Source organism: Nerophis ophidion, linkage group LG17, assembly GCF_033978795.1.
Source record: "Nerophis ophidion isolate RoL-2023_Sa linkage group LG17, RoL_Noph_v1.0, whole genome shotgun sequence".
NCBI classification, from domain to species: Eukaryota; Metazoa; Chordata; class Actinopteri; order Syngnathiformes; family Syngnathidae; genus Nerophis; species Nerophis ophidion.
Genome location: NC_084627.1, coordinates 10,379,879 through 10,402,981, shown reverse-complemented (window position 1 = coordinate 10,402,981; position 23,103 = coordinate 10,379,879). Strand labels below are relative to the sequence as shown.

General features: G+C 39.6%; 1 protein-coding gene across 1 annotated transcript in view; it reads right to left on the bottom strand.

Moving 5' to 3' along the window:
* Positions 1-11,437, bottom strand: part of LOC133536022 (zinc metalloproteinase nas-4) — a 22,282-nt gene extending 10,845 nt beyond the window's left edge. The window contains exons 1-6 of the mRNA XM_061876198.1: positions 11,273-11,437; positions 11,176-11,208; positions 11,075-11,113; positions 10,966-11,015; positions 10,793-10,862; positions 10,611-10,725 (exon numbers count right to left, since the gene is read on the bottom strand). Of these exons, the coding sequence (XP_061732182.1) occupies positions 10,611-10,725; positions 10,793-10,862; positions 10,966-11,015; positions 11,075-11,113; positions 11,176-11,208; positions 11,273-11,330 (365 nt within the window). The 5' untranslated portion in view covers positions 11,331-11,437. The remainder of the gene's footprint in view (positions 1-10,610; positions 10,726-10,792; positions 10,863-10,965; positions 11,016-11,074; positions 11,114-11,175; positions 11,209-11,272) is intronic.
* Positions 11,438-23,103: the final 11,666 nt, after the last annotated feature.

Below are 23,103 nucleotides of genomic sequence, written 5' to 3'. Positions count from 1 at the left end.
ACACTTCTAAATATGCTTTTTTTCCCTCTCAAATATGAAATGTTGACTGCATTTAGTAAAAAAAAATAAAAAATTCAGTCATGAGCATGTTAGCCAGCTAGCGATTAGCATTCTAGTTGCCAGCTAGCGATCAGTGTGCTAGTTGTCAGTTAAATAGCACGTTAGTTGTCAGCTATCGATTAGCACTCTAGTTGCCAGCTAGCGATCAGTGTGCTAGTTGTCAGTTAACGAATAGCACGTTAGTTGTCAGCTATCAATTAGCACTCTAGTTGCCAGCTAGCGATCAGTGTGCTAGTTGTCAGTTAAATAGCAAGTTAGTTGTCAGCCAATAGCCCGTTAGTTGTCAGCTATCGATTAGCACTATAGTTGCCAGCTAGCGATCAGTGTGCTAGTTGTCAGTTAAATAGCACGTTAGTTGTCAGCCAATAGCACGTTAGTTGTCTGCTATCGATTAGCACTCTAGTTGCCAGCTAGCGATCAGTGTGCTAGTTGTCAGTTAAATAGCACGTTAGTTGTCTGCTATCGATTAGCACTATAGTTGCCAGCTAGCGATCAGTGTGCTAGTTGTCAGTTAAATAGCACGTTAGTTGTCAGCTATCGATTAGCACTATACTTGCCAGCTAGCGATCAGTGTGCTAGTTGTCAGTTAACGAATAGCACGTTAGTTGTCAGCTATCAATTAGCACTCTAGTTGCCAGCTAGCGATCAGTGTGCTAGTTGTCAGTTAACGAATAGCACGTTAGTTGTCAGCTATCGATTAGCACTATACTTGCCAGCTAGCGATCAGTGTGCTAGTTGTCAGTTAACCAATAGCACGTTAGTTGTCAGCTATCAATTAGCACTCTAGTTGCCAGCTAGCGATCAGTGTGCTAGTTGTCAGTTAAATAGCAAGTTAGTTGTCAGCCAATAGCCCGTTAGTTGTCAGCTATCGATTAGCACTATAGTTGCCAGCTAGTGATCAGTGTGCTAGTTGTCAGTTAAATAGCACGTTAGTTGTCAGCCAATAGCACGTTAGTTGTCAGCTATCGATTAGCACTCTAGTTGCCAGCTAGCGATCGTGTACTAGTTGTCAGTTAAATAGCACATTAGTTGTCAGCTATCGATTAGCACTGTAGTTGCCAGCTAGCGGTCGGGTACTAGTTGTCAGTTACCAAATAGCACGTTATTTGCCAGCCATTAGCACGTTAGATGCCAGCTATTAGCTATCGATTAGCACTGTAGTTGTCAGCTAGCGATCGGTGTGTTCGTTGTCAGTTAACGAATAGCACGTTAGTTGTCAGCTATCGATTAGCACTGTAGTTTCCAGCTAACAATTGGTGTGCTCATCATTAACAAATAGCGCGCTAGTTGTCAGCCATTAGCACGTTAGCGGTCAGCTATCGATTAGCACTGTAGTTGCCAGATGGCAGTCGGTGTACTAGTTGTCAGTTAACAAATAGCACGTTATTTGCCAGCCATTAGCACGTTAGATGCCAGCTATTAGCTATCAATTAGCACTGTAGTTGTCAGCTAGCGATCGGTGTGTTCGTTGTCAGTTAACGAATAGCACGTTAGTTGTCAGCTATCGATGAGCACTGTAGTTTCCAGCTAGCGATCGGTGTGCTCATCATTAACAAATAGCGCGCTAGTTGTCAGCCATTAGCACGTTAGCTGTCAGCTATCGATTAGCACTGTAGTTGCCAGCTAGCGGTCGGTGTAGTAGTTGTCAGTTAACAAATAGCATGTTATTTGTCAGCAATTAGCTATCAATTAGCACTGTAGTTGCCAGCTAGCGATCGGTGTGTTCAATGTCCATTAACGAATAGCACGTTAGTTGTCAGCTATCGATTAGCACTGTAGTTTCCAGCTAGCGATTGGTGTGCTCATCGTTAACAAATAGCGCGCTAGTTGTCAGCCATTAGCACGTTAGCTGTCAGCTATCGATTAGCACCGTAGTTGCCAGCTAGCGGTCGGTGTACTAGTTGTCAGTTAACAAATAGCACGTTATTTGCCAGCCATTAGCACGTTAGATGTCAGCTATTAGCTATCGATTAGCACTGTAGTTGCCAGCTAGCGATCGGTGTGTTCGTTGTCAGTTAACAAATAGCAAGTTAGTTGTCAGCTATCGATTAGCACTGTAGTTGCCAGCTAGCGGTCGGTGTACTAGTTGTCAGTTAACAAATAGCACGTTATTTGTCAGCTATCAATTAGCACTATAGTTGCCATCTAGCGATCAGTGTGCTAGTTGTCAGTTAGAGTATTCGTTGTCAGCTATCCATTAGCACTGTAGTTGCCAGCTAGCGATCAGTGTGCTAGTTGTCAGTTAAATAGCAAGTTAGTTGCCAGCCAATAGCCCGTTAGTTGTCAGCTATCGATTAGCACTCTAGTTGCCAGCTAGCGATCAGTGTGCTAGTTGTCAGTTAAATAGAGTATTAGTTGTCAGCTATCGATTAGCACTCTAGTTGCCAGCTAGCGATCGTGTACTAGTTGTCAGTTAAATAGCACGTTAGTTGTCAGCTATCAATTAGCACTATAGTTGCCATCTAGCGATCAGTGTGCTAGTTGTCAGTTAGAGTATTCGTTGTCAGCTATCCATTAGCACTGTAGTTGCCAGCTAGCGATCAGTGTGCTAGTTGTCAGTTAAATAGCAAGTTAGTTGCCAGCCAATAGCCCGTTAGTTGTCAGCTATCGATTAGCACTCTAGTTGCCAGCTAGCGATCAGTGTGCTAGTTGTCAGTTAAATAGAGTATTAGTTGTCAGCTATCGATTAGCACTCTAGTTGCCAGCTAGCGATCGTGTACTAGTTGTCAGTTAAATAGCACATTAGTTGTCAGCTATCGATTAGCACTGTAGTTGCCAGCTAGCGGTCGGGTACTAGTTGTCAGTTACCAAATAGCACGTTATTTGCCAGCCATTAGCACGTTAGATGCCAGCTATTAGCTATCGATTAGCACTGTAGTTGTCAGCTAGCGATCGGTGTGTTCGTTGTCAGTTAACGAATAGCACGTTAGTTGTCAGCTATCGATTAGCACTGTAGTTTCCAGCTAACAATTGGTGTGCTCATCATTAACAAATAGCGCGCTAGTTGTCAGCCATTAGCACGTTAGCGGTCAGCTATCGATTAGCACTGTAGTTGCCAGATGGCAGTCGGTGTACTAGTTGTCAGTTAACAAATAGCACGTTATTTGCCAGCCATTAGCACGTTAGATGCCAGCTATTAGCTATCAATTAGCACTGTAGTTGTCAGCTAGCGATCGGTGTGTTCGTTGTCAGTTAACGAATAGCACGTTAGTTGTCAGCTATCGATGAGCACTGTAGTTTCCAGCTAGCGATCGGTGTGCTCATCATTAACAAATAGCGCGCTAGTTGTCAGCCATTAGCACGTTAGCTGTCAGCTATCGATTAGCACTGTAGTTGCCAGCTAGCGGTCGGTGTAGTAGTTGTCAGTTAACAAATAGCATGTTATTTGTCAGCAATTAGCTATCAATTAGCACTGTAGTTGCCAGCTAGCGATCGGTGTGTTCAATGTCCATTAACGAATAGCACGTTAGTTGTCAGCTATCGATTAGCACTGTAGTTTCCAGCTAGCGATTGGTGTGCTCATCGTTAACAAATAGCGCGCTAGTTGTCAGCCATTAGCACGTTAGCTGTCAGCTATCGATTAGCACCGTAGTTGCCAGCTAGCGGTCGGTGTACTAGTTGTCAGTTAACAAATAGCACGTTATTTGCCAGCCATTAGCACGTTAGATGTCAGCTATTAGCTATCGATTAGCACTGTAGTTACCAGCTAGCGATCGGTGTGTTCGTTGTCAGTTAACAAATAGCAAGTTAGTTGTCAGCTATCGATTAGCACTGTAGTTGCCAGCTAGCGGTCGGTGTACTAGTTGTCAGTTAACAAATAGCACGTTATTTGTCAGCTATCAATTAGCACTATAGTTGCCATCTAGCGATCAGTGTGCTAGTTGTCAGTTAGAGTATTCGTTGTCAGCTATCCATTAGCACTGTAGTTGCCAGCTAGCGATCAGTGTGCTAGTTGTCAGTTAAATAGCAAGTTAGTTGCCAGCCAATAGCCCGTTAGTTGTCAGCTATCGATTAGCACTCTAGTTGCCAGCTAGCGATCAGTGTGCTAGTTGTCAGTTAAATAGAGTATTAGTTGTCAGCTATCGATTAGCACTCTAGTTGCCAGCTAGCGATCGTGTACTAGTTGTCAGTTAAATAGCACGTTAGTTGTCAGCTATCAATTAGCACTATAGTTGCCATCTAGCGATCAGTGTGCTAGTTGTCAGTTAGAGTATTCGTTGTCAGCTATCCATTAGCACTGTAGTTGCCAGCTAGCGATCAGTGTGCTAGTTGTCAGTTAAATAGCAAGTTAGTTGCCAGCCAATAGCCCGTTAGTTGTCAGCTATCGATTAGCACTCTAGTTGCCAGCTAGCGATCAGTGTGCTAGTTGTCAGTTAAATAGAGTATTAGTTGTCAGCTATCGATTAGCACTCTAGTTGCCAGCTAGCGATCGTGTACTAGTTGTCAGTTAAATAGCACATTAGTTGTCAGCTATCGATTAGCACTGTAGTTGCCAGCTAGCGGTCGGGTACTAGTTGTCAGTTACCAAATAGCACGTTATTTGCCAGCCATTAGCACGTTAGATGCCAGCTATTAGCTATCGATTAGCACTGTAGTTGTCAGCTAGCGATCGGTGTGTTCGTTGTCAGTTAACGAATAGCACGTTAGTTGTCAGCTATCGATTAGCACTGTAGTTTCCAGCTAACAATTGGTGTGCTCATCATTAACAAATAGCGCGCTAGTTGTCAGCCATTAGCACGTTAGCGGTCAGCTATCGATTAGCACTGTAGTTGCCAGATGGCAGTCGGTGTAGTAGTTGTCAGTTAACAAATAGCACGTTATTTGCCAGCCATTAGCACGTTAGATGCCAGCTATTAGCTATCAATTAGCACTGTAGTTGTCAGCTAGCGATCGGTGTGTTCGTTGTCAGTTAACGAATAGCACGTTAGTTGTCAGCTATCGATGAGCACTGTAGTTTCCAGCTAGCGATCGGTGTGCTCATCATTAACAAATAGCGCGCTAGTTGTCAGCCATTAGCACGTTAGCTGTCAGCTATCGATTAGCACTGTAGTTGCCAGCTAGCGGTCGGTGTACTAGTTGTCAGTTAACAAATAGCATGTTATTTGTCAGCAATTAGCTATCAATTAGCACTGTAGTTGCCAGCTAGCGATCGGTGTGTTCAATGTCCATTAACGAATAGCACGTTAGTTGTCAGCTATCGATTAGCACTGTAGTTTCCAGCTAGCGATTGGTGTGCTCATCGTTAACAAATAGCGCGCTAGTTGTCAGCCATTAGCACGTTAGCTGTCAGCTATCGATTAGCACCGTAGTTGCCAGCTAGCGGTCGGTGTACTAGTTGTCAGTTAACAAATAGCACGTTATTTGCCAGCCATTAGCACGTTAGATGTCAGCTATTAGCTATCGATTAGCACTGTAGTTGCCAGCTAGCGATCGGTGTGTTCGTTGTCAGTTAACAAATAGCAAGTTAGTTGTCAGCTATCGATTAGCACTGTAGTTGCCAGCTAGCGGTCGGTGTACTAGTTGTCAGTTAACAAATAGCACGTTATTTGTCAGCCAATAGCACGTTAGATGTCAGCTATTAGCTATCGATTAGCACTGTAGTTTCCAGCTAGCGATCAGTGTGTTCGTTGTCAGTTAACGAATAGCACGTTAGTTGTCAGCTATCGATTAGCACTGTAGTTTCCAGCTAACAATTGGTGTGCTCATCATTAACAAATAGCGCGCTAGTTGTCAGCCATTAGCACGTTAGCTGTCAGCTATCAATTAGCACTGTAGTTGCCAGCTAGCAGTCGGTGTACTAGTTGTCGATTAACAAATAGCACGTTGTCAGCAATTAGCTATCAATTAGCACTGTAGTTGCCAGCTAGCGATCGGTGTGTTCGTTGTCAGTTAACGAATAGCACAGTTGTCAGCTATCGATTAGCACTGTAGTTTCCAGCTAGCAATCGGTGTGCTCATCGTTAACAAATAGCGCGTTAGTTGTCAGCCATTAGCACGTTAGCTGTCAGCTATCGATTAGCACTGTAGTTGCCAGCTAGCGGTCGGTGTACTAGTTGTCAGTTAACAAATAGCACGTTATTTGTCAGCCATTAGCGCGTTAGATGTCAGCTATTAGCTATCGATTAGCACTGTAGTTTCCAGCTAGCGATCAGTGTGTTCGTTGTCAGTTAACAAATAGCACGTTAGTTGTCAGCCATCGATTAGCACTGTAGTTTCCAGCTAGCGATTGGTGTGCTCATCATTAAATAGTGCGTTAGTTGTCAGCCATTAGCACGTTAGCTGTCAGCTATCGATTAGCACTGTAGTTGCCAGCTAGCGGTCGGTGTACTAGTTGTCAGTTAACAAATAGCACGTTATTTGTCAGCCATTAGCACGTTAGATGTCAGTTATTAGCTATCAATTAGCACTGTAGTTTCCAGCTAGCGATCGGTGTGCTCATCGTTAACAAATAGCGCGCTAGTTGTCAGCCATTAGCACGTTAGCTGTCAGCTATCAATTAGCACTGTAGTTGCCAGCTAGCAGTCGGTGTACTAGTTGTCGATTAACAAATAGCACGTTGTCAGCAATTAGCTATCAATTAGCACTGTAGTTGCCAGCTAGCGATCGGTGTGTTCGTTGTCAGTTAACGAATAGCACAGTTGTCAGCTATCGATTAGCACTGTAGTTTCCAGCTAGCAATCGGTGTGCTCATCGTTAACAAATAGCGCGTTAGTTGTCAGCCATTAGCACGTTAGCTGTCAGCTATCGATTAGCACTGTAGTTGCCAGCTAGCGGTCGGTGTACTAGTTGTCAGTTAACAAATAGCACGTTATTTGTCAGCCATTAGCGCGTTAGATGTCAGCTATTAGCTATCGATTAGCACTGTAGTTTCCAGCTAGCGATCAGTGTGTTCGTTGTCAGTTAACAAATAGCACGTTAGTTGTCAGCCATCGATTAGCACTGTAGTTTCCAGCTAGCGATTGGTGTGCTCATCATTAAATAGTGCGTTAGTTGTCAGCCATTAGCACGTTAGCTGTCAGCTATCGATTAGCACTGTAGTTGCCAGCTAGCGGTCGGTGTACTAGTTGTCAGTTAACAAATAGCACGTTATTTGTCAGCCATTAGCACGTTAGATGTCAGTTATTAGCTATCAATTAGCACTGTAGTTTCCAGCTAGCGATCGGTGTGCTCATCGTTAACAAATAGTGCGTTAGTTGTCAGCCATGAGCACGTTATCTGTCAGCTATCGATTAGCACTGTAGTTGCCAGCCAGCGGTCGGTGTACTAGTTGTCAGTTAACAAATAGCACGTTATTTGCCAGCCATTAGCACGTTGGATGTCAGCTATTAGCTATCGATTAGCACTGTAGTTGCCAGCTAGCGATCAGTGTGTTCGTTGTCCGTTAACGAATAGCACGTTAGTTGTCAGCTAGCGATCGGTGTGCTCATCGTTAACGAAAAGCACGTTAGTTGCCAGCTAGCGATCAGTGTGTTCGTTGTCCGTTAACGAATAGCACAGTTGTCAGCCATCGATTAGCACTGTAGTTTCCAGGTAGCAATCGGTGTGCTCATCGTTAACAAATAGCACGTTAGTTGTCAGCCATTAGCACGTTAGCTGTCAGCTATCGATTAGCACTGTAGTTGCCAGCTAGCGGTCAGTGTACTAGTTGTCAGTTAACAAATAGCACGTTATTTGCCAGCCATTAGCACGTTAGATGCCAGCTATTAGCTATCGATTAGCACTGTAGTTGCCAGTTAGCGATCGGTGTGCTCATCGTTAACGAAAAGCACGTTAGTTGCCAGCTAGCGATCAGTGTGTTCGTTGTCAGTTAACGAATAGCACGTTAGTTGTCAGCTATCAATTAGCACTGTAGTTTCCAGCTAGCAATCTGTGTGCTCATCGTTAACGAAAAGCACGTTAGTTGCCAGCTAGCGATCGGTGTGTTCGTTGTCAGTTAACGAATAGCACAGTTGTCAGCTATCGATTAGCACTGTAGTTTCCAGCTAGCGGTCGGTGTACTAGTTGTCAGTTAACAAATAGCACGTTATTTGCCAGCCATTAGCACGTTGGATTCCAGCTATTAGCTATCGATTAGCACTGTAGTTGCCAGCTAGCGATCAGTGTGTTCGTTGTCCGTTAACGAATAGCACGTTAGTTGTCAGCTATCGATGAGCACTGTAGTTTCCAGCTAGCGATCGGTGTGCTCATCGTTAACGAAAAGCCCGTTAGTTGTCAGCTATCGATTAGCACTGTAGTTGCCAGCTAGCAATCGGTGCACTAGTTAACAGTTAGAGATTAGCGTGTCAGCTAGTGTTTATTGCTCTAGTGGTCAGCTACTATTAGCCCCCTAGCTGTGCTATTTGTCAGCTAGCGATTGCCGCGTTTGTTGCAAACTAGCAATTAGTGTGTCAGTTGCCGGCCAGCGATGGTCGCCAGCTAGTGATTAGCACCCTCGTTGTCAGCTCGCCATTAAAGTTGAAATATAAAGTACAAATATTGTCAAACACACACCAGGTGAGGTGAAATGTGAGACCCCTCCCCTTCATCACCCCCTGGAAGGTGAGGGGAGCAGTGAGCAGCAGCCCGGGAATCAGATTTGGTGATTGAACCCCAAATTCCAAGCCTTGATGCTCAGTGCCAAGCAGGGAGGTAATGGCTCCCATTTTTATAGTCTTTGGGGTTTGAACTCACAACCTCCTCATCTGAGTAGGTTACTGCCGTAGTTACCAGCTGAAGCTGCCAAAGTTTAAAATATGCATTTTTTTTTTCTGTCAAAATTGTAAGACTGAATGCATTTAGTAAAGAAATAAATAAGATTAAGTGCATTTTTTAGGATTCCACGTAGAATGATGTAGCGGGCCAGAACCGGCCCCCGGGCCTCGAGTTGACACCGGTGCTTTAAGTGAATCACGACTGCCTTGACTATGTTGCGTTTAGAATGACTTGTAACAATAGAGAACAGGAAGTGAAAATATCTGGTGGCATTTTCTACAAAGTAGAAATTTTTCGAGTCGTCCTACTCCTTTTCGGCCTGGTAAAAACCAATAAAGTTCCAAATAAAGTTCAAGCAACCAGTCAAGAGCCTCCTCAGAAACAAAGCGGAACTACAAGAAACTAAAATTAAAAAAAAGGTTTCATACAAAAATGCGACAAAAACAAGCGTCTGGTTAATTAGTCCCCCAGGGGTCTATCCTCAGCACACTCAGTTTATCACATGTGACGACACTCCAGGGCAGGGGTCACCAACCTTTTTGAAAGCAAGAGCTACTTCTTGGGTACTGATTAATGCAAAGGGCCACCAGTTTGATACACACTTAAATAAATTGCCAGAAATAACCAATTTGCTCAATTTACATTTAATAAATAAATCTATATACCTGTATATTAAAAAAATGGGCATTTCCGTCTGTCATTCCATCGTAAATTTTTTTCCCTTTTATGGAAGGTTTTTTTATAGAGAAAAATTGATGAAAATAAACAATTGAACGGTTTAAAAGAGGAGAAAACACGAAAAAAATGAAAATTTAATTTTGAAACATAGTTATCTTCAATTTCGACTCTTTAAAATTCGACCGAAAAAAAATGGACAAAACTAGCTAATTTGAATATTTTTGAAAAAAATATAATTTTTTTAAATTTTATGGATCATTAGTAATTTTTCCTGATTAAGATTAATTTTGATGACATGTTTAAAAAATGTTAAAATCCAATCTGCACTTTGTTAGAATATATAACAAATTGGACCAAGCTATATTTCTAAACAAAGACAAATCATTATTTCTTCTAGATTTTCCAGATCAAAAATTTTAAAATAAATTCAAAAGACTTTGAAATAAGATTTAAAATTTTCTAGATTTGCCAGAATATTTGTTTTTTAATCATAATAAATTTGAAGAAATATCTCACAAATATTCGTCAAAAAAACAGAAGCTAAAATGAAGAATTAAATTAAAAATGTATTTATTATCTTTTACAAAAAAAAATAAAAATGACTTAAACATTGATTTAAATTGTCAGGAAAGAAGAGGAAGGAATTTAACAAGGTAAAAAGGTATATGTGTTTAAAAATCCTAAAATCATTTTTAAAAGGTTGTATTTTTTCCCTATAATTGTCTCTTAAAGTTATAAGAAGCAAAAACAATAAATGAATGTGAATGTCTGTCTGTGTTGGCCCTGCGACTTGTCCAGGGTGTACCCCGCCTTCCGCCCGATTGTAGCTGAGATAGGCGCCAGCGACCCCAAAAGGGAATAAGCGGTAGAAAATGGATGGATGGAATTTATTTAAAGAAGTGAAGACCAAGTCTTTAAAATATTTTCTTGGATTTTCAAATTCTATTTGAGTTTTGTCTCTCTTAGAATTAAAAATGTCCAGCAAAGAGAGACCAGCTTGCTAGTAAATAAATAAAATGTAAAAATTTGAGGCAGCTCACTGGTAAGTGCTGCTATTTGAGCTATTTTTTAGAACAAGCCAGCGGGCGACTCATCTGGTCCTTACGGGCGACCTGGTGCCCGCGGGCATCGTGTTGGTGACCCCTGCTCCAGGGGGTCGATAAGTTAAGAGATTGTCAGACCCTCTGGAGGACACGAAGGCGATGTAGTCCTTCTCGGTGGTGCGCTTGCGGAAGGTCAGGCAGGTGTTCTTGGAGACCATCTTGAACGCCGCCAGGATTTCGTCCGTGCGAGCCTCTGCCAGACAACCACAGCACAGCTTGACTCGGGGCGCCACGTTGGTGCCGGACTCAAACTCACTTACCCAAGTTTGGGTTGATCTCGTAGGGGATTTGGAGGCTGGACCACTTGCGGTCCGCGGCGTTCCGGTCTTTCTGTGAAGGGGGGAGGAGGAAACCATGTGACCTGACCTGGCTTGATGGTCTTTAGTGTGGATCATGGTCGGTTTGGTAAGAGGTGAAGAGAAAGAAGACTGACTTTGATGATAATGTCGCCCTCCTGCAGACCATAGTCCTTCGTCATCAGTTCTGTGGACATCACAGCGTGATTGTTCGAAGAAAGAGAAGAAGAAGAAGACTCTTCCTACCTTCCAGGGTCTCCGCGTTGTGGAGAAGTCCGAGGAGCTCTGCAGGACCACACCATGGTTAGTTAGGACACAAGGTGACATTAAGGGGACCGGGACTTTACCTGGGTGGGCCTCATGGATTGGACCGGAACCGCCTGCAACAATAAAGCCACACCGCTCAGAAAAAAAAGGGTAAAGGTGACAAAGTGCTAGTTTTACCGAGATGCAGGGAGGAGAGGAGGAGGAGTGCAGCCAGGAGCAGCATGTTAGCACTCATTAGCACTGAGTGGTGCCACCTGCCCAAGTCCACCTATTTAAGTGGCTCTCAGACCTGGACACACCAGTCTGGACCAGGCAGGTCCTTCTTCTTCTTCTTCTTCTTCTTCTTTGACTTTTCTTTATGCTTGCCGCCTTAACGTGAAAGGTGAATACTGCCACCTACTGCATAGGAGTATGCAACTTCACATTATCAATAATATATACACATATATATAAATATACATATATAAATATAAATTGGGATTATGAGGTTTATTATTTTATGTTTTAATGATGTTGAAATTGTTATGTTGCACAAAAAGTCGTACTTTTTGAACGATATTCTTCCCATTAATTGGTTTTGGTACAAAAAAATTATTTAAGATAAATTCAAGTTTAATTAATTGTAATGAGAAGGGCGGGGGCCTCCAAATATTTAGCTCCCCCTATATACTCTTATTTACAATAATCTTGATAACGTGAAAGGTGAATACTGCCACCTACTGCATAGGAGTATGCAACACAGCCTAACTTGACATTACGAATGATATATATATATATATATATATATATATATATATATATATATATATATATATATATATATATATATATATATATATATATATATATATCGCTCTGGCTGCAGTGCCCTCTGCTGGTTGAAATGTCTCATCGACACAAAAAGCCAAAAAAAAACCAATCCACATATGCAAATTCAATACAAATACAAAATCAAGCATATTCATATTCAAATCACAAAAATATATTTACAAATGCACGTTTGTTTGTACAAATTATTGATTTATTTGTATGTCACATTTTTATATTTATAAATTTTATTTGTACATGTTTTAAAATCTCAGAAAATATATTTACAAATGCACGTTTGTTTATAGAAATTGTTTACTTGATTATATATCTCATTTGAATTAGTATATTTATTAATATATGCATATGTATTAATATCACATTGATATATATACTTTCCTACATCCGGCCCGCCAAAGCGTTTTTTTTAGCCAGTTAATACTCGGGTTGTTGAAGTATGCAGTACTCCCGCCACCCTGCAGGGGGCAACAGCGTGCATACGTGTCACAGTGAAACAGCTCAAACAGAAAAAGACCTCTCACTCAACCCTACAAAAAAATACAAAACAATATCAAAAATCGGATTTGATTGATTGATTGAAACTTTTATGAGTAGAAGGCGAAGTACAGTACATATTCCGTACAATCAAACACTAAATGGCGACAACTGAATACGTTTTTCAACTTGTTTAAATCGGGGTCCACGTTCATGGAGTTAACGACGACTGGACAACAAAGTAGGAATGTTCTACTCGAGTCATTGTTTCTGGCGGACCTTTTAAGCGACGGACACATTGATCCAGACAGGCAGCGACAATGTTTCACATCCAGCCTGTAAACTTCTTCTCAAAACTCGGTCACACATTTGTAAGTAGATAGAAACTGTGCAGAAATATATATAGTTTGTTTTTTATTGAAGATGACGACTTTGTGATGTCTTTTGTATTCGTGGTCGTGTTGGGTTTTTTTCTTGAGTAATGGTCAATTCTAGTTTAATACACGCAGTGCTAAATGTGACCAGTAGAGGGCGACATTGTGGTTTTACATCGTGTCAATATATTAACAGTAAACCTTCTATTTGATTTATTTAAAACAGGGTGGGGGGTATTTTTTTTTTTCTTTGTCATGAAAAAGGGAGGTTTTTGTGGTTGGTGCACTAATTGTAAGTGTATATTGTGTTTTTTATGTTGATTTAATAAAAAAAAAAATAAAAAAAATGTTTTTAATTTAAATTAAATAAAAATGGAAATAGAAAAAATCTTCTGCGGCCCGGAACCAATCGGTGGTTGGGGACCACTGATTTAAAATACACATTAGACATTATTTATGTAAGATACACAATTTACATTTTTTGATGTAAAATGAACAATTGAAATTATTAAAAAAAATACACAATGTGCATTATTTATGTATAATACACAATTTACATTATTTATGTAAAAAACACAATGACATTATTGATGCAAAATACATAATGGACATTATTTATGTAAAATACACTATTGACTTTATGTAAAATACACAGTGGACATTATTTATGTAAAATAAAAAATGGACATTACTTATGTATAATACACAATAGACATGATTTATGTAGAATACACAATGGACATTATTTATGTAAAATACACAATGGACAGTATTAATGTAAAATAAAAAATGGACATTACTTATGTATAATACACAATAGACATGATTTATGTAGAATACACAATGGACATTATTTATGTAAAATACACAATGGACAGTATTAATGTAAAATAAAAAATGGACATTACTTATTTAACAGACAGCCTGTTTCCATATGAGTTGGGAAATTGTGTAAACTACATAAGTATATTTTACATTATTTATATAAAATACACAATGGACATTATTCATGCAAAATACACACTATACATTATTTATGTAAAATACACAATTGACATTCTGTAAAATACACAATGGACATTATTTATATAAAATACACTATTGACTTTATATAAAATACACAATGGACATTATTAATGTAAAATAAAAATGGACATTACTTATGTAAAATAAAAAATGTACATTATTTATGTAAAATACACAATGGACATTATTATGTAAAATAAAAAATGGACCTTATTCATGTAAAATACACAACGGATATTAATTATGCAAAATACACATTAGACATTATTTATGTAAAATACACAATTTACATTTTTTGATGTAAAATGAACAATTGAAATTATAAAAAAAAATACACAATGTGCATTATTTATGTATAATACACGTTTTACATTATTTATGTAAAAAACACAATGACATTATTGATGTAAAATACATAATGGACATTATTTATGCAAAATACACTATTGACTTTATGTAAAATACACAGTGGACATTATTTATGTAAAATAAAAATTGGACATTATATATGTATAATACACAATAGACATCATTTATGCAAAATACACAATTGACATTCTGTAGAATACACAATGGACATCATTTATGTAAAATACACAATAGACATTATTTATGCAAAATACACAATTGACATTCTGTAGAATACACAATGGACATTATTTGTGTAAAATAAAAAATGGACATAATTTATGTAAAATACACAACAGACATTAATTATGCAAAATACACAATGGACATTATTTATGTAAAATACACTATTGACTTTATATAAAATACACAATGGCATTATTCATGTGAAATACACACTATACATTATTTATGCAAAATACACAATTGACATTCTGTAGAATACACAATGGACATTATTTATGTAAAATAAAAAATGGACATTATTTATGTAAAATAAAAAATGGACATTACTTATGTAAAATAAAAACTGGACATTATTTTTGTAAAATACACAATTTACATTTTTTGATGTAAAATGAACAATTGACATTATTAAAAAATACACAATGTGCATTATTTATGTATAGTACACAATTTACATTATTTATGTAAAAAACACAATGACATTATTGATGTAAAATACACAATGGACATTATTCATGTAAAATAAAAAATGGACATTACTTATGTAAAATAAAAAATGTACATTATGTAAAATACACAACAGACATTAATTGTGCAAAATACACAACAGACATTAATTATGTAAAATACACAATGAACATTATTGATGTAAAATACACTATTGACTTTATATAAAATACACAATGGCATTATTCATGTAAAATACACACTATACATTATTTATGCAAAATACACAATTGACATTCTGTAAAATACACAATGGACATTATTTATGTAAAATAAAAAATGGACATTATTTATGTAAAATAAAAAATGGACATTACTGATGTAAAATAAAAAATGTACATTAATTATGCAAAATACACAATGGACATTAATTATTTAAACTACACAACGGGTGTTATAATTTTGTTGTAGCTCGGTCAGTAGAGTGGCCGTGCCAGCAATTTGAGGGTTCCAGGTTCGATCTCCGCCTCTGCCAACCTAGTCACTGCCGTTGTGTCCTTGGGCAAGACACTTTACCCACCTGCTCCCAGTGCCACCCACACTGGTTTAAATGTCACTTAGATATTGGCTTTCACTATGTAAAAGTGCTTTGAGTCACTAGAGAAAAGCGCTATATAAATATAATTCACTTCACTACCTACCAATTTCAGGGTGGACTTTATATTTATATAGCGCGTTTCTCTAGTGACTCAAAGTGCTTTACATTGTGAAACTTAATATCTAAATTACATTTAAAGCAGTGTGGGTGTTTTTTAAATAATCAAGTGTCTTGCTCAAGGACACAGCGGCAGTGACGAGGATTGAACCTGGAACCCTCAGGTTGCTGGCACGGCCGCTCTACCGACCGAGCCATGCATGGTTCTACGACAAATGACACTTTTTCAATATAATAATGCACACTGCAAAAAAGTCAGTGTTCAAAAACAAGAAAAAAAATACTAAAATAAGGGGTGTTTTACTTGAACTAAGCACAAGAATCTGCTAATAGAACAAGAAAATGTGGCTTGTCAACACTTTCCAAAACAAGTCAAATTAGCTCACATCAATGAACCCAAAAATAAGTTAAAATAAGTATATTCTCACTAATAAAAAGTGCACTACTACAGCAGTAACTATTTTCTATTGCTTCATTGAAAATAAAACTGCAATTGCAGATCATTTAGGACCAAAACACTTAAAACAAGTAAAACACTCAAACATAAAATCTGCTTAGTGAGAAGACATTTTTTATCAGACAGTAAATTAGCAAATATCACCTTAATTTGAGATATTTCATCTTACAAAGCCTGTTTCCATATGAGTTGGGAAATTGTGTTAGATGTAAATATAAACAGAATACAAGGATTTGCAAATCCTTTTCAACCCATATTCAGTTGAATATGCTACAAAGACAACATATTTGATGTTCAAACTCATAAATAAATAATAATTAACTTAGAATTTTATGGCTGCAACACGTGACAAAGTAGTTGGGAAAGGGCATGTTCACCGCTGTGTTACATCACCTTTTCTTTTAACAACACTCAATAAACGTTTGGGAACTGAGGAAACTAATTGTTGAAGCTTTGAATGTGGAATTCTTTCCCATTCTTGTTTTATGTAGAGCTTCAGTCGTTCAACAGTCCGGGGTCTCCGCTGTCGTATTTTACGCTTCATAATGTGCCACACATTTCTGATAGGAGACAGGTCTGGACTGCAGGTTGGCCAGGAAAGTACCCACACTCTTTTTTTACAAAGCCACGCTGTTGTAACACGTGCTGAATGTGGCTTGGCATTGTCTTGCTGAAATAAGCAGGGGCGTCCATGATAACGTTGCTTGGATGGCAGCATATGTTGTTCCAAAACCTGTATGTACCTTTCAGCATTAATGGTGCCTTCACAGATGTGTAAGTTACCCATGCCTTGGGCACTAATGCACCCCCATACCATCACAGATGCTGGCTTTTGGACTTTGCGCCTAGAGCAATCCGGATGGTTAGTTTCCTCTTTGTTCTGGAGGACACCACGTCCACAGTTTCCAAATATAATTTGAAATGTGGACTCGTCAGACCACAGAACATTTTTCCACTTTGCATCAGTCCATCTTAGATGAGCTTAGGTCCAGCAAAGCTGGTGGCGTTTCTGGGTGTTGTTGATAAATGGCTTTGGCTTTGCATAGTAGAGCTTTAACTTGCACTTAGAAATGTAGTGACGAACTGTATTTAGTGACAGTGGTTTTCTGAAGTGTTCCTGAGCCCGTGTGGTGATATCCTTTAGAGATTGTTGTCGGTTTTTGATACAGTGCCGTCTGATTGATCGAAGGTCACGGTCATTCAATGTTGGTTTCCAGCGTGGAGTGATTTCTCCAGATTCTCTGAACCTTTTGATGATATTATGGAGCGTAGATGTTGAAATCCCTGAATATCTTGCAATTGCACTTTGAGAAATGTTGTTCTTAAACTGTTTGACTATTTGCTCACGCAGTTGTGGACAAAGGGGTGTACCTCGCCCCATCCTTTCTTGTGAAAGACTGAGCATTTTTTGGGGAAGCTGTTTTTATACCCAATCATGGCACCCACCTGTTCCCAATTAGCCTGCACACCTGTGGGATGTTCCATATAAGTGTTTGATGAGCATTCCTCAACTTTATCAGTATTTATTGCCACCTTTCCCAACTTTTTTGTCACGTGTTGCTGGCATCAAATTCTAAAGTTAATGATTATTTGCAAAAAAAAAAGTTTATGAGTTTGAACATGAAATATGTTGTCTTTGTAGCATATTTAACTGAATATGGGTTGAAAATGATTTGCAAATCATTGTATTCTGTTTATATTTACATCTAACAAAATTTCCCAACTCATATGGAAACGAGGTTTGTAGTTGCAGGAAGTGCAGGACAAAATGAAAATGAAGTAAAAAGCACAGAGCAGCTTTTGTCGGCAGCGGAAAAGTTGAATGTGAAGCGTAAAATGATCGCCTGAAGCACAACTTCCAATGTCGTCCTGGTCTGGATGAAGACTTAATATCACTATCAGGATCAGTATCAGGATCAGTATCAGTATGGGCTGATCCCGGGTCAGCTGCCCGCTCCATCTTGAGCACAGGCAGGGGGTTTAGTGCAGGTCCGGGCCAAGGTGCCGAGGGCGCTCCGACAGCAAGGTGGGGTGTTTGTGTTGGTGTTGGTGGTGTTGATGTTGTTGTTGTTGTTGGTGTTGTTGTTGTTGTTGGTGTTGTTGTTGATGTTGTTGGTGTAGGTGTTGTTGTTGGTGTTGGTGTTGTTGGTGTTGGTTGTTGTTGGTGTCAATGTTGGTGTTGTTGTTGTTGTTGTTGGTGTTGGTGTTGTTGTTGTTGGTGTTGATGTTGGTGTTGTTGTTGGTGTTGGTGTTGTTGTTGGTGTTGGTGTTGTTGTTGTTGTTGGTGTTGTTGTTGTTGATGTTGGTGTTGGTGTTGATGTTGGTGTTGGTGTTGTTGTTGTTGTTGGTGTTGATGTTGGTGTTGTTGTTGTTGTTGATGTTGGTGTTGGTGTTGATGTTGGTGTTGTTGTTGTTGTTGATGTTGGTGTTGGTGTTGATGTTGGTGTTGTTGTTGATGTTGGTGTTGGTGTTGTTGTTGTTGTTGGTGTTGTTGTTGTTGATGTTGGTGTTGATGTTGGTGTTGTTGTTGGTGTTGGTGTTGTTGTTGGTGTTGATGTTGGTGTTGTTGGTGTTGATGTTGTTGTTTTTGGTGTTGATGTTGTTGTTGATGTTGGTGTTGGTGTTTTTGGTGTTGATGTTGATGTTGGTGTTGTTGTTGATGTTGATGTTGGTGTTGTTGTTGATGTTGATGTTGTTGTTGTTGTTGTTGGTGTTAGTGTTGTTGTTGGTGGTGTTGATGTTGGTGTTGATGTTGGTGTTGGTGTTGTTGTTGTTGGTATTGATGTTGATGTTGGTGTTGTTGTGGTTGGTGTTGATGTTGGTGTTGGTGTTGGTGTTGTTGGTGTTGATGTTGTTGTTGGTGTTGTTGTTGTTGTTGTTTGTGTTGATGTTGGTGTTGGTCTTGATGTTGGTGTTGGTGTTGTTGATGTTGGTGTTGATGTTGGTGTTGTTGTTGATGTTGATGTTGATGTTGTTGTTGTTGGTGTTAGTGTTGTTGTTGGTGGTGTTGATGTTGGTGTTGATGTTGGTGTTGGTGTTGTTGTTGTTGGTATTGATGTTGATGTTGGTGTTGTTGTGGTTGGTGTTGATGTTGGTGTTGGTGTTGTTGGTGTTGATGTTGTTGTTGGTGTTGTTGTTGTTGTTGTTTGTGTTGATGTTGGTGTTGGTGTTGTTGATGTTGGTGTTGATGTTGGTGTTGTTGTTGGTGTTCATGTTGGTGTTGGTCTTGATGTTGATGTTGGTGTTTTTGTTGTTGGTGTTGATGTTGTTGTTGTTGGTATTGATGTTGATGTTGGTGTTGTTGTTGGTGTTGATGTTTGTGTTGGTCTTGATGTTGATTTTGGTATTGGTGTTGTTGTTGTTGGTGTTGATGTTGATGTTGGTGTTGTTGGTGTTGGTGTTGATTTTTATTTTGGTGTTGGTGTTGTTGTTGTTGGTGTTGATGTTGGTGTTGTTGTTGTTGGTATTGATGTTGGTGTTGTTGTTGGTGTTGATGTTGGTGTTGGTGTTGATGTTGATGTTGGTGTTGTTGTTGTTGTTGTTGGTGTCGATGTTGGTGTTGATGTTGATGTTGGTGTTGTTGTTGTTGGTGTTGATGTTGGTGTTGGTGTTGATGTTGGTGTTGTTGTTGGTGTTGGTGTTGATGTTGGTGTTGTTGGTGTTGATGTTGGTGTTGTTGTTGGTGTTGATTTTGGTGTTGTCGGTGTTGGTGTTGTTGTTTTTGGTGTTGATGTTGGTGTCGTTGTTTTTGGTGTTGATGTTGGTGTTGTTGTTGTTTTTGGTGTTGATGTTGGTGTTGTTGGTGTCGGTGTTGTTGTTGGCGTCTGTGTTTTTGTTGTTTTTGGTGTTGTTGTTGTTTTTGGTGTTGGTGTGGATGTTGATGTTGGTGTTGGTGTTGATGTTGGTGTTGGTGTTGATGTTGGTGTTGTTTTTGGTGTTGATGTTGGTGTTGTTGGTGTCGGTGTTGTTGTTGGTTTCGGTGTTCTTGTTGTTTTTGGTGTTGATGCTGGTGTTGGTGTTGATGTTGGTGTTGATGTTGGTGTTGTTGTTGTTTTTGGTGTTGGTGTTGGTGTGGATGTTGATGTTGGTGTTGGTGTTGGTGTTGATGTTGTTGTTTTTGGTGTTGGTGTTGATGTTGGTGTTGTTTTTGGTGTTGATGTTGTTGGTGTCGGTGTTGTTGTTGTTTTTGGTGTTTATGCTGGTGTTGTTGTTGTTTTTGGTGTTGATGTTGGTGTTGTTGTTGTTTTTGGTGTTGGTGTTGGTGTTGTTGTTAGTGTTGTTTTTGGTGTTGATGTTGTTGGTGTCGGTGTTGTTGTTGTTTTTGGTGTTGATGTTGGTGTTGTTGTTGTTTTTGGTGTTGGTGTTGGTGTTAGTGTTGTTGGATGTTGGTGTCAGTTTAGGTGTTGGTGTTGGTGTTAGTGTTAGTGTTGTTGGTGTCAGTGTTGGTGTTGGCCAACATGTGCCGGGAGAGCTTGGTGACCACAGAGCCTCGTGCTCGCTCACACTTCCTGATTCTGCTTCTTGTCTCCATCAGCACTCAGGAAGGAAAGACGTCAGATGAGCCGCCAACGCCGTCATGAGGGCTCTGAGAAAGAGAGGCGCTCTTCATCCGCCAAATGCACCACGTCCATGGATAAACTTGCTGAGGTTTGATTTCCCGCAGCCCGACAGAAGCGCCGTGTGTGTGCGTGTTAACGAGCGCTTCATCATGTGATGCACGCGCCATCGCCATCTCGCTTCTGGCGGCGATGTGGGCGTGGCTGTCTTGTCTCTTCCTGTTTCACCTGCAACACATACTTTTTTATTTCATCATGTCAACATGCTACAGTGTCACCTCATCCTGTTATCATGTCATCATCTTACCTAGTTGTCATGTTGTCATGCTGTAAGACTCAGTGGTCTAGTGGTTAGAGTGTCCGCCCTGAGATGGGATGGTTGTGAGTTCAAACCCCGGCTGAGTCATACCAAAGAATATACAAATAGGAGCCATTACCTCCCTGCTTGGCACTCAACATCAAGGCTTGGAATTGGGGTTAATATACAAACCCTGTTTCCATATGAGTTGGGAAATTGTGTTAGATGTAAATATAAACAGAATACAATGATTTGCAAATCATTTTCAACCCATATTCAGTTGAATATGCTACAAAGACAACATATTTGATGTTCAAACTCAAACTGAGGCTAACCAAAAATAAATAAAATACTTCTTACCATTAATGCAACTTCTTGAACAGGTGCAGTAAAAACCAGATGGTTGGTTGAAAATTCTTGAGAATGTTTTATATTTTGAACGTTATTTTTGACACTGTGATTACCAGCAGAATTATTCATTAATTATCGTGTTAAGCAATGTCAGCTCAGATTTATCCGAGAGCCAGACGCAGTCATCAAAAGAGCCACATCTGGCTCTAGAGCCATAGGTTCCCTACCCCTGATTTAAACCAAAAGTTGCCAGGAAGTCAGCCTGGCGACTTTACCTCCACTCTGCTTCATGCCGTGTTTACAGTTTCATACCTAGTTCACGCTGCTTGTTTCATACTTCCATGCCAATTAAGTTTTTGTTTATTGTTCATAGTTTCTGCCTTTGTGCAAGTTTTGTTTCATTGGTCAAGTTTGTTCTCCGCCATTGTGGGCGCCTTTTGTTTGCTTCTTTTTTTGTAGTTATAGTGTTAAAATAAAATATGTCTCTACCTTCACGCCTTGCCCGCTCCAACTTTCCTTTGCATTCCGGAAAAGCAAACCCCAAAGTCCACGTTCTGACACAGTTTGGGTAAACTAGAAAATAGTTTTAGATGCTTTAGCCTTGGTATCATTTAATGTCATGATCTGTAAGCCGGGTCATGGCCTGATTTATGTTTAGTAGCTTTTTCCCGAAGTTTTAGTCTTTTTCCTGGCTTTTCTTTGGTTTACTGTTGGTTTCCATGGAGACTAATTCTCCACACCTCACCCTTGTGTAGTAATTAGTGTTCCAACAGCTGTTTTGGTTGATCACTCCCCTTTATGGTTTTTTAGTCCCCCTGCACAAGTTGCCGGGTCAATGCTCGCTCTTGGCGACACTTGCCTTGCATCCTGTTTCCGCCACGCTTAAGTGTTTTTTCCTTACTCGAGCCGGGGGAATGTGAGGACGAGGTGGAGCAACAGGTAATTAAAGCTGCAAGCAGCGTTGGTCGGGTCCGCCGTTGGCCGCCGCCGCCGCCTTGTCCCGAGTCCCGATCTTAGTCAGACCTACGTAGAAGTTTTTTATTCCATGTCTATACGACATTTCTAACAGAAGTTACATGCAGTTTTGTCTTTTTTTTCCTAGGGGGCGCTAAGCGCAATTTTGATTTTTGGGGTTTGGTTTTTTATTAGATGGCAGTTTTTGCCAGTCCTGATATGTCTGTAAAATTTGGTGAGTTTTGAAGCATGTTAAGGGGGTGAAATTACAAATCGGCGATTCTGGATGTTGTTGATAAAAGGCTTTTGCTCTGCATAGTAGAGCTTTAACTTGCACTTTGAAGCATTTTAAGGGGGTCAAATTACAGTATAAAGAGGCAAAAAAAAACATTTTTTAGGAAACTTTGCGCAGGGGTTTTTTGAAGGCGCGTAAAATCCAAACCGGAGCAATAATCAAAACTTTGTTCGAAAGTTTTAATCAAGAGGGTTCAATCTCTCTCCTGTGCGAGTTTGAAGCCGAAACGACAAACGCACTGGGAGGAGTTTCGATTTGAAAAAGGTGACGGGTTTTCACAAAACTTTTATTTTGAAGGGGCAATTTTTCACTTCCTGTTGATTTTGGCCGAAGGATGTCAATCATCTAAATGTAGATCTAAGTGAGACCTACATAGAAGTTTTTGTTTCATGTCTTTCCGACATTCCTACTGGAAGTTACAAGCAGTTTTGTCTGTTTTCTCTTCCTAGGAGCAGTTTTTTCTGTGTTTTATTCAAAAATTGCGCTAGAGCGCAATTTTGAGTTTTTTTTATTTTTTTTTTCATTAGATCGCAATTTCTGCCAGTCCTGATGTGTCTGCCAAGTTTGGTGAGTTTTGAAGCATCTTAAGGGGGTCAAATTATAGTTGAAAGAGGCAAAAATTGCATTTTTTGTGAAAAT